Source organism: Mercenaria mercenaria, chromosome 18 (assembly GCF_021730395.1).
Source record: "Mercenaria mercenaria strain notata chromosome 18, MADL_Memer_1, whole genome shotgun sequence".
Taxonomy (NCBI): domain Eukaryota; kingdom Metazoa; phylum Mollusca; class Bivalvia; order Venerida; family Veneridae; genus Mercenaria; species Mercenaria mercenaria.
Genome location: NC_069378.1, coordinates 24,942,326 through 24,954,725, shown reverse-complemented (window position 1 = coordinate 24,954,725; position 12,400 = coordinate 24,942,326). Strand labels below are relative to the sequence as shown.

Sequence of the window (12,400 nt, the reverse complement as noted above, 5' to 3'; positions counted from 1 at the left end):
CTTTTTCGACTTAGAAATTTTTGGTTAAGGTTTTGTATGTAAGCTGGTAACTCAGTAACCACTTGTGGGAATGGATTGAAACTTCACACACTTATTCACTGTGATGAACTGATCTACATTGCACAGGTTCCATAACACTATTTTGCTTTTTTACAAAATTATGCCCCTTTTTCGACTTAGAAATTTTTGGTTAAGGTTTTGTATGTAAGCTGGTATCTCAGTACTTACTAATGGGAATGGATTGAAACTTCACATACTTGTTCACTATCATGATCTGACATGCACTAAGCAGGTCCCATAACTCTACTCTCTCTTTTTTTAAAAATTATGCCCCTTTTTCGACTAAGCAGTTTTTGGTTAAATTTTTGTATGTAATCTGATATCTCAGTATCCACTAATTGGAATGGATTGAAACTTCACACACTTGTTCACTGTCATGATCTAGCATGCACTGTGAAGATCCCATAACTCTACTTGGCATTTTTACAAAATTATGCCCCTTTGACTTAGCAGTTTTTTGTTAAGATTTTGTATGTAAGCTGGTATCTCAGTATCCACAAATTGGAAAGGATTGAAACTTCACACACTTGTTCACTGTCATGATATGACATGCAGTACAGAGGTTCAATACCTCTACTTTGCATTTTACAAAATTATGCCCCTTTTTCAACTTTTGTATTCATTCAATTGACAAGGCTGTTGAATAGTCGAGCGTTGCTGTCCTCCGACAGCTCTTGTTTTATTTGAAATACTGTAATTGAATTCGCAGTTTTCTTCTCCAAATTAAGATTTCATAATTATTGTCTCAAGTTTATGAAAAGGCTATCTTATTTCCTTTATTTGCATGCAAACAACTGTTGATTAAAATACTTAGATCTCATAATTATCTTCTCGATCCTGCAGAAAAAAGTAATAATTAATAACAATTTTGGTCAATAAGATTTTTCTTCCACCTTTCATCAATAATTAATCTCATTATCAGATCAAATATATCGACAAACAAACATTTAAGATAGTCGGGGAATAAACCATGCAGTTCTCATGACGTGCGAAAATTTTAAATTAACATTAATACATTATGACCGCCAAAGTGTGAAAAATTTTGACACCCCTGCTTGAGTTTGCCATAAGCAACAAAGAGTAAATTGATAGACAGGGACCAGGTGTCATGCTCGAGCGATCGAGTTATCGATGCTCGACCCAGCCATGGTAATTTCACATAGAAAATAGAAGGAAATCGGCCGGGACCACTTGAATTGCTCGAACGAGCCGGGGTGCTCTAGTCATCGATGCTCGAGCGAGCGGTGTTTCACTGTAGGTCAGTAGGTCAAATAACAAAAAAGCCTTGTGACCTCTCTAGAGGCCATATTTTTCATGGGATCTATATGAAAATTGGTCTGAATGTTCATCTTGATGATATCTAGGTCAGGTTTGAAACTGGGTCAACTGCAGTCAATAACTAGGTCAGTAGGTCTAAAAATAGAAAAACCTTGTGACCTCTCTAGAGGCCATACTTTTGAATGGATCTTCATGAAAATTGGTCAGAATGTTCACTTTGATGATATCTAGGTCAGTTTCGAAACTGGGTCATTTGCCTTCAATAACTAGGTCAGTAGGTCAAATAATAAAAAATCTTGTGACCTCTCTAGAGGCCATATTTTTCAGTGGATCTTCATGAAAATTGGTTAGAATTTTTATCTTGATGATATCTAGGTCAGATTCAACACTGGGTCACATGAGCTCAAAAACTAGGTCACAATGTCAAATAATAGAAAAAAACGACATCATACTCGGTTTCAAACTTGGTCATGCTGGGACAGGTGAGCGATTCAGGACCATCATGGTCCTCTTGTTTACTTTTTTTAATTCGAAAGGTCTTGTGCATAAGAATACACATGGTATCACTAAATATGTTTTATAAAACACTGCATCTTTCTGAATGAAACATGTAAAAAAATGTAGATTTTCTTTCACATTCAGCAAGAAGCAAGCTACTGTATTTAATATTATCTTTCCAGTTCGGGACATAGGAAGAAACTGATAGATTTTTCCCTAATTGCAAGTTTCCCTACTGATTGGTAGACTAAGTACAAATCAGAAACCTGATCCACGTAGCTGTGCCTTTTGAGTGTCAGTTTATCGAATCTGTGTCTTACTTTCTCTTTGCAAAAAGTTTGCAAAGTCATAATGATGTGGTATACTCTCACATTCTGAACAGGTACAAGTGCTTGAAAAGTGGCCATATGACCTGAATTGTGTTGGCGGGGCTCTAAACCCAAGAAAATAATAAATGAGCCGCGCCATGAGAAAACCAACATAGTGGTTTTGCGACCAGCATGGATCCAGACCAGCCTGCACATCCACGCAGTCTGGTCAAGATCCATGCTGTTCGCTAACAGTTTCTCTAATTACAATAGGCTTTGAAAGCGAACAGCCTGGTTCCTGATGTGGATGCGCAGGCTGGTCTGGATCCATGCTGGTCGCAAAGCCGCTATGTTGGTTTTCTCATGGCGCAGCTCAAATGAATAATTCAAGACATGGTTTTAGTAAAAATAGTACTTGAATAAGTAGAAAAGTGCTTAAAAAGTACTTGAATTTTGTCTTGGATGTCCTGTATGAACCTGTAACAAAAATAATGGACCATTATAAGCTGTCTTATATGTTTAAGAAGAAAATAACTGACATTAAAAAGCATGAATTCGGCTGTATGTAGTAAGCATGATTGGAATGATATTGTAGAAAAAAAGGAATGATACAGAGGGAAACTATTGAGTGATATTATTTATTCTAAAAAGATGAATCTTACAAGAAACATCTACTTTTGTAGTTCTGTTTACACGCACAAAAAAAGGTTTTTCAGTTTGACAAAATTCAAGTTTTTTTTAATTGTATTTTACTTGTATTATAGTTTTACTACCAATTTATATTTACAGAGATCTGATGAGGAGATTTCCAGTGACATCAGTGATGACAACGATACAGAAATGAGTATAGCACATAGTGGTAAATATTTTAGTTGTGGCCTTTTTTTGTTACGGTCTACTTATCAGCTCTGTAAGTAAGGACAAGACTAAATCCAGATGTTGTGAGTTACATACCCTGGTAAGGCAACTCTTAGACATTATAAAAGAAGATAATGTTCTAGTCCTGTACCTGTAGTACTTTTGGAGAAATTGTCAGTTACTTGCAAAGCGTATAGCACATAAATGTTCGAAACTTTAACATGCAGTTAAACTAACCGCCTGTTAAATTTTGATTCAAACTACTACACTTGGTGGGAAACACTAGTACATGTATGATGTACTGTAAAGACATTTTAGTGTTTTTTAACTTATACATAAATTTTGTTTTTCTAAAATGTCAAAATATACCTTTGAAAGTTAATCGACTGTTAACTTAATCGCTTGTTAAAGTTTTTAACAACTGGGTCCAGTTTAACTTAACACCAGTTAAATTTTGATTGAAAATATAAGTCTTGGTGGGAAAATTTAATACGTTGTTTTGGTTTCTTTTAGTGTTCATAATCCTTAACTCATTGTAAAGTTAGTTTTCTGTGTATCTAAAATATGAAAATATAACCCTAAAGTTGGGTTTATCACCTGCTAAAATTTCAAACAACTGGGTCCAAGTCAATACAAAAAGTCCAGGAACACTACATACATTTTAACCAAAATTCTATTGTTTTAAGCCTTTAGCAAACAAATTGGGATTTCTATATTTTGGTATGTAGTCTCAGTCTTAATTTGAGCCGTGCCATGGGAAAACCAACATAGTGGGTTTGCGACCAGCATGGATCCAGACCAGCCTGCGCATCCGCGCAGTCTGGTCAGGATCCATGCTGTTCGCTTTTAAGCCTATTGGAATTGGAGAAACTATTAGCGAACAGCATGGATCCTGACCAGACTGCGCGGATGCGCAGGCTGGTCTGGATCCATGCTGGTCGCAAACCCACTATGTTGGTTTTCCCATGGCACGGCTCATTTTTCAAGTTTAATGATATAAGATGTTACCTGGCATAGTAACTAAAAATTTACCTTGTCCTCTAGTTGTCTGTAATTTAAACATATTTTCTTTTGAGGTCATGAGAACAAAGTTTGTCTGTATAATGTATGAATCTAAGTAATTATCTTATCTTTTTTACATTGATATTTCATATATATGGTAAGGCAATGTGTAATTATTTTAATTTGTTGGCAAACTATTTTATGGATTCTGGAGAGACAGTAATTCAAGGTTTTGCGTTTAAAAATATAATTCATTGAAATTTTATTCGTTGATTTGGTTTTAATTTCATGGTTTAGCAAAACCATGAAATCCACAAGGAATATTCACCCTCTAATATTATTTCATTGTAAGATTTTAAATATATACTGTAGAATTATGAAAGAAATACACAAATATCTTCCCATTTCAGCATCAGAAGACAACATCCTGACAAAATTCCAGACTGGTCGCCGATCGAAACTTCCTGTTCCTAAACCAGACAAGGGTGATGTGTCATTGTGGAATTTACTTTTCCGAAATATTGGCAAAGATCTGACAAAAATCTCAATGCCTGTAACATTGAATGAACCTTTAAGCATGCTACAGGTAAGCCTATTGGGATTTTTTTTGCTTTTTTACTCAGCTATACAAAGTGTACAGAGAACTGTCTCACTCGCCCTGGTGTTCGCTTCAACACCATCGTTAAAAGTTTTGTTTGCACTTTCACTACCTCAGTTATTACTAAGCGGTTTTGAATCAAACTAAAAATAGTTCTTTCACATCAATATCCGCATTATATTGTTTCAGAGATTACATATCCTCACACCCATTTACTCTCAAACTTAGTTAGAGGGGCCTCCTTGGCTGAGTGGTTTAGGTCGCTGTCTTACAATCACTTACCCCTCACCGATATGGGTCTTGTTTGGGATGCTGAATTCTTCATGTGCGGAAGCCATACAGCTGGCTTACAGAAGGCTGGTTGTTCTACCCAGGTGCCCGTTTGTGATGAAATAATGTTAAAGACAACAAAAACAACAAGAAAAAACTTACTTTAAATTATAATATCTTGGTAAACATTTTCAAATAATCAAGTGTATTGTTTCTCAGCTCCTGTCTGACTCTTATTTCAGCGTCTTTGTGAAGAACTTGAATACAGTGATCTGATTGATAAAGCCACTGAATACAACGATCCTTATGAGAGAATGGTGAGTACACTTTACCTGTTTTATGATGACATGAAAACCTGAGAGGTCTGTAAGTTCTTACTGTTGTATGTATGGGTAATGTGAAACATAGATGGTAGGCTATTTCATGTAATGCAAAATAATATGATAATGAGAGAAAAACTTAACTGTTTCCTGAAATATGAAACAGACAATAAGAAGTGTTTTTATAACTTTTGGAAAACAGAATTTCCATGAATATACTTCCAAAATGGCATAGATTTCTGTTTAGATTAAAAAAAAAATGTTATATTTTTGCAGTTGCCAAATAGAGGCCTCCGTGGCTGAGTAGTTAAGGTTGCCATCTAATCACTTTCCCCGCACCAATGTGGGTTCGAGCCTCGCTTGGGGGCTTTGAAATCTTCATGTTAGGAAGCCATCCAGTCACTGGTTCTACTCAGGTGCCCCCTTGTGATGAAATTAAGCATGGAGGGACACTTGGTGTCTTCCTCCATCATCTAAAGCTGGGTAGTTGCCATATGACCTATGATTGTGTTGGTGTAATGTTAAACCCAGCATTCAGTTACTTCTTTTTTTCTTTCAGATCTATATAGCAGCCTTTGCAGTGAGTAGCTATGCAAGCTCGTGTTACAGGGTGGGCCATAAACCCTTCAATCCTCTACTTGGTGAAACCTACGAAAACATACGAGAAGATCGAGGCTGGAGATTTGTCTCTGAACAGGTACATGTATTACACTCTCACATTCTGAACTGGTATAGGTATTACACTGTCACATTCTGAACAGGCACAACTATTAAACTCTCACATTCTGAACAGGTACAACTATTAAACTCTCACATTCTGAACAGGTACAACTATTAAACTCTCACATTCTGAACAGGTACAACTATTAAACTCTCTTATTCTGAACAGGTACAACTATTAAACTCTCACATTCTGAACAGGTACATGTATTACACTCTCACATTCTGAACAGGTACATGTATTACACTCTCACATTCTGAACTGGTATAGGTATTACACTCTCACATTCTGAACAGGTACATGTATTACACTCTCACATTCTGAACAGGTACATGTATTACACTCTCACATTCTGAACAGGTACATGTATTACACTCTCACATTCTGAACAGGTACATGTATTACACTCTCACATTCTGAACAGGTACATGTATTACACTCTCACATTCTTAACAGGCACAACTATTAAACTCTCACATTCTGAACAGGTACATGTATTACACTCTCACATTCTGAACAGGTACATGTATTACACTCTCACATTCTGAACAGGCACAACTATTAAACTCTCACATTCTGAACTGGTACAACTATTAAACTCTCACAGGTATGGGTATTACACTCTTACATACTAAAGAGGTACAGATACTTCACTGTCACATTCTGAATAGGTATGTATTACGCTCTCAGATTATGAATAGGTACAGATATTACATTGTCACATTTTGTACATCCTGAACAGGTTCAGGTATTACACTCCCACATATAGAAATGGTCTCACATTCTTAACAGGTACATTGTATGTATTGAGTGGTACACTCTCACATTCTGAACTGGTATGGGTATTAAACTTTCACATACTGAACAGGTGCCATTATAACACTTTCACATTCTGAACAGTATTGATGCGGGTATTACACTCACATATTCTGAACCAACAAGTATATCACTCATATTCTGAATAGATAGAGGTATTACACTGTCACATCATAAACAGGTTTGATTATTACACTCACAGTCTGAACAGGTATGTGTATTACACTGTCACAGTCTGAACAGGTATGTGTATTACACTGTCACATCATAAACAGGTGTGTGTATTACACTGTCACAGTCTGAACAGGTATGTGTATTACACTGTCACATTCTGAACAGGTATGTGTATTACACTGTCACATTCTGAACAGGTATGTGTATTACACTGTCACAGTCTGAACAGGTATGTGTATTACACTGTCACATTCTGAACAGGTATGTGTATTACACTGTCACATCATAAACAGGTTTGATTATTACACTCACATTCTGAACAGGTATGTGTATTACACTGTCACATTCTGAACAGATATGTGTATTACACTGTCACATTCTGAACAGGTATGTGTATTACACTGTCACATCATAAACAGGTTTGATTATTACACTCACATTCTGAACAGGTATGTGTATTACACTGTCACATTCTGAACAGGTATGTGTGTTACACTGTCACATTCTGAACAGGTATGTGTGTTACACTGTCACATTCTGAACAGGTATGTGTATTTCACTGTCACATTCTGAACAGGTATGTGTATTACACTGTCACATTCTGAACAGGTATGTGTATTACACTCACATTCTGAACAGGTATGTGTATTACACTGTCACATTCAGAACAGGTGTGTGTATTACACTGTCACAGTCTGAACAGGTATGTGTATTACACTGTCACATTCTGAACAGGTATTTGTGTTACACTGTCAATTCTGAACAGGTATGTGTATTACACTGTCACATTCTGAACAGGTATGTGTGTTACACTGTCACATTCTGAACAGGTATGTGTGTTACACTGTCACATTCTGAACAGGTGTGTGTGTTACACTGTCACATTCTGAACAGGTATGTGTGTTACACTGTCACATTCTGAACAGGTATGTGTGTTACACTGTCACATCATAAACAGGTTTGATTATTACACTGTCACATTCTGAACAGGTATTTGTGTTACACTGTCAATTCTGAACAGGTATGTGTATTACACTGTCACATTCTGAACAGGTTTGTGTGTTACACTGTCACATTCTGAACAGGTATGTGTGTTACACTGTCATATTCTGAACAGGTATGTGTGTTACACTGTCACATTCTGAACAGGTATGTGTGTTACACTGTCACATTCTGAACAGGTATGTGAATTACACTGTCACATTCTGAACAGATATGTGTATTACACTGTCACATTCTGAACAGATATGTGTATTACACTGTCACATTCAGATCAGATAGGGGTATTACACTGTCACACCTTGAACATTATGAGTAGTTGTATTACTTACCCCTTTGAAACTCTTGAAATATGTATATGCTATTGACCTTCTGTCAAGATATAGAGTACAAGAAAACCTCCAGTATACAGCTTGAACTTAGCAGTCCTGTAAAGGTTGTATCTCGTGTCAGATTCATTTGTACACCATTATAAAGGGTTCTTTGATTGGTTAAGAACAAAGTTTATGGGAAAAGTAGGTGTACAAACTTGTGAAATATGAAATCTAAAGCTATCAAGGCAGTTGATAATCAAAGAAATAAATATTTGAGCCGCACCATGGAAAAACCCACATTTGTGACCAGCATGGATCCAGACCAGCCTGGGCATCCGCATCTAATTGCATTAGGCTTTGAAAGTGAACAGCTCAGATCCTGACCAGACTGCGTAGAAGCGCAGGCTGGTCTGGGTCCATGCTGGTCGCAAATACACTGTGTTGGTTTTCTCATGGTGCGGCTCATTTCATGAATAATTGTTTTGAATTTGACTTTTGTCATAGGTAAAGAGTGAATCTAATGAGACGTTCCATGGTTTCATTCTGTCATTTCTTTTAATACAGTGTAATTTACAAAGTCATAATTATGTATTTGAGTAGATCATGTAGAAATGTTCAGTGTAATGTAAACATCTTACCTGTTGGTCAAATATTTTAAATTCAACAAATGAGAGATAAAAACCAATTTTCCTACCAGATTTGTGCAGCATTATGCATTTGATACAAGGTTTTACAGAAATAATGTTCAGACACTAACAAGAAGTTTTACTCTGTCCTTAGGTGAGCCATCATCCACCAATATCAGCATGCTACTGTGATTCTAAACATTTCAAGTTGTGGCAAGGTAGGTTTAAATCCATAAAATACAAAGGTTTTTTTTTTTTTTGTAGGAAATAGATGAATGTTCCCGCCTTGAATGGATGAAATAACTCATTTCTTATTTAGCCATTGGCAGATACTGCTAAAAACAGTGCCAGTTTAAGTAAAATTCCTAGCACTGAACACTAGTTATCAGCCGCGAATGTGAAATGAACCAGGATTCCTAGTATTTTAGACCAACCTGCAAACAACAGCATCATGGACTCCCTTAACTGGGATTGAGGTTCTTTAAAAGTGTAAAAAAGGAGTGGATGTATATTGCTTTGCACATGTCGGTCCGTCTGTCAGTAGAGCGAATGGTTTCCACTCTCTAACTTGAGAACCACCATAACCAGAACATTCAGACTTGGTAGCATGATTAGGCTTATGAGGTAGATGACCCCTAACATTTTAGGGATCAAAGGTCAAGGTCACATGGACTTTAACCTTGAAAACAGTTTCTTTTTCATTAACTTGAGAACCACTTGACTCAAAACAATCAAAATTGATAGCACGATTTGGGCTTATGAAGTAGATGACCTTTAATGTTTTTGATGTGAATAGTTCAAAGGTCAAGGTCACAGGGACCTGAACATTGTAAACTATTGTTCCATGTTAACTTAGAATCACTTGACCCAGAACCTTCAAACTTGATAGCATGATTTTGCTTAATAAAATAATTACTGGTCCCATGTTGTTGTATTTTGGAGTGGTCATTAAGTCAAAGGTCACAGGGGCCTGAACCTTGAAAACTGTTTCCGCTCAGTAACTTGACAACACTTTGTCTCAGTATCTTCAAACTTGATAGTTTGATTGGGCTTATGAAGTAGATGACCCCTAACGTTTTGGGGGTTAGTAGGTCAAAGGTCAAGGTCAAAGTGATTGTGAGACTGAAAATGGGACAACCCATCAGTGGGGACATACTTGTTTTACTTACACCTCTTGCTTTATTACAGAAGATAAAGTTTTGTTGTGTTTCAGATATACAGATAAAAACAGTATTGATACACAAAGTTTTGTTTTATTTCAGATGTGCAAATAAAGACAAAGTTTTGGGGCAAGTCTATGGAGATACAGCCACTTGGTGTTGTAAATGTTGTTTTGCCAAAGTAAGTTTCTTTATCCACTTTCATCTTTTGTTTAGTTTAAGTTGTGATCACAGATTGAATAATATTTTATACAGTCTGGAGTCTTTGCCATAAGACAAACCAGGGTTGAAGGTTTTGAATGAATCCTTATCTTTGGTCAATTTCAAGATTGTGCACAGAAATAGCCAATCAGAAGTAGGAGTTTTGCGACTGCTCGGCAAACTTGGATTTATAACTTTGAACCCAGAGCCCACATTCATTGATGTTCTAAGTCAGATATAGAATTCAACGTTATGATGATTTGTAGGCGAAATCTTTTCTTTAGTTGAAGAATAAACACAAAATAGAGAATAATAGGAAAAAAGGAAAAAACAAAAAGTGTTGGAAAGAACTTGTGCTATTCATTTACTTGCCAATCCTGGTGTGCCTAGGTTATGGTTACTATGATGGTGTTTTATCACAGTTTACACCGATTGCAATTTTTGTATTACAGCATCCAGTTTTGGAAGTAATTTATAAAAGTTGCTCAGACTAAGATTCCAGACATGGTTTCAAGAAAAATAATCCTTGAAAAGTAAAAAAAAAAAAGTACCTGAAGTCCTGGAAATTTTTCCAGAGAAAAAGACACTTTATGGCAACACTAGCTGAAATTATAGAAGCTTGTGAAGAATTAGTACTGGTGTTAAGAATTAATAAGGTGGTTCTACACATTTGGATCACAGTTTTTTCTACACCATAGAATTTCAATAAATACTGATTTTTCAAAACTTTAGAATATACTTAGAAAATTCATAAAATAAAAAAGATGGGGTCATGTGTTTGATTTTTTGCTAGACAGATTTGAGAAATTCAGACCGCAAACAAGTTTTCACAATGGGAGTCTATGGGAAAATCACAAAATCTATGACCTTTTCACTAATAGAGTTTGCTACTATGTAGATTTTAATGAAATTTCTGATAGTCATTAATATAATCATATTGTCTATAATATGGTGAAATGAAATGTATAAAGGCCTTGTGCTTATTTCTGAGATATTTGCCCATGATTAAAGACATCTGCACATTATATAAATATCATATGGCAGCATGCGTGACATTGATATTGTCAACCCGAGGGCAGAATGTCACCCGAGGCGAGGGTTGACAATACCAGTGATATTTATTTCATTATACCGAACAAAATTCAGTACATAAAATGTTTTAAAATGTTTTTAATTCATTTAATTTAACAGTTTCATCTTTAGCGTGGTAATTGCCTGTGTACACATTAAATAGTGACGTCACTACTATATGTGTACAAGGGAGGCAATAATATGACATTCTGCTCTCGGGTTGACAATATCAATGTCACACATGCTGCCATATGATATTTATATAATATTATTTGGCTTTATTTAACAGGTTAAACTTTTTAATATCATACTTTATCTCTAGAAAGATAGAAACGTTGTCAGTTTAATAAATTTATTCATGTGTTGACATTATTTCATAAAATGATTTTCGTTTCCGTTTGCCAAGTCGGGATTTATTCTAAGCTATCCGGATAAATGACATTATGCCATTACTTCCAGTTTATCAAATGTGAAGAACTACCTTAAGTATATACTGATATATAAATTTCTATAGAATAGAGCTCAGTCCGTACATTTTTGTTTTCAAACAAAAGGAATTCATGTTAACAATTTTCTTCCTTGCAGATTTAAAGATCATTACAGATGGAATAAAGTGACGACCTGTGTCCATAATATACTGGGAGGTCAGCGCTGGGTTGACCAGTTCGGAGAAATGACCATTACAAATGGAAATATTGTGTGTAAACTGACATTCACAAAGGTAAAGTACATGTACATGTAACAGATATTTAGAAAAAGGCATGCAGATATACAGTTACACTGTTTAATAAATTAATGTAAACATTTTTTTTATCATTCAGTAGAATTGCTCATTAACCTTTAGCATGCTAGATAAATTGTCGTCTGCTGGAAATGTCGTCTGCTAAAATTGTAAAGTTCATTCAATTTGCTCCAAAATTGGAAGAAATATTGTCAGAGTAGCAAACAGCTTGGAACCTGATCAGACGCCGATTTAATCAGCGTCTGATCTGGTTCCAAGCTGTTTGCAAAGGCTGTTAAATTCGCCTGCAGCAGGCTAAGGGTTAATGTGAGAAATTCTCATCTGCTTTGTAACAGGTTTTATAACACATAGAATCCTCAAATTCAGAACTAGGAGAGACTTATA

The 12,400-nt window shown here is 35.8% G+C and overlaps 1 protein-coding gene across 4 annotated transcripts in view; it reads left to right on the top strand.

The window, feature by feature from the left end:
• Positions 1-12,400, top strand: part of LOC123538802 (oxysterol-binding protein-related protein 3-like) — an 81,045-nt gene that overhangs the window by 64,488 nt on the left and 4,157 nt on the right. For all 4 annotated transcript variants that reach the window (XM_053529383.1, XM_053529385.1, XM_053529382.1 and 1 more), the window contains 7 exons: positions 2,934-3,003; positions 4,415-4,590; positions 5,115-5,189; positions 5,752-5,889; positions 8,997-9,060; positions 10,105-10,183; positions 11,860-11,995. In XM_053529383.1, the coding sequence (XP_053385358.1) occupies positions 2,934-3,003; positions 4,415-4,590; positions 5,115-5,189; positions 5,752-5,889; positions 8,997-9,060; positions 10,105-10,183; positions 11,860-11,995 (738 nt within the window). The remainder of the gene's footprint in view (positions 1-2,933; positions 3,004-4,414; positions 4,591-5,114; positions 5,190-5,751; positions 5,890-8,996; positions 9,061-10,104; positions 10,184-11,859; positions 11,996-12,400) is intronic.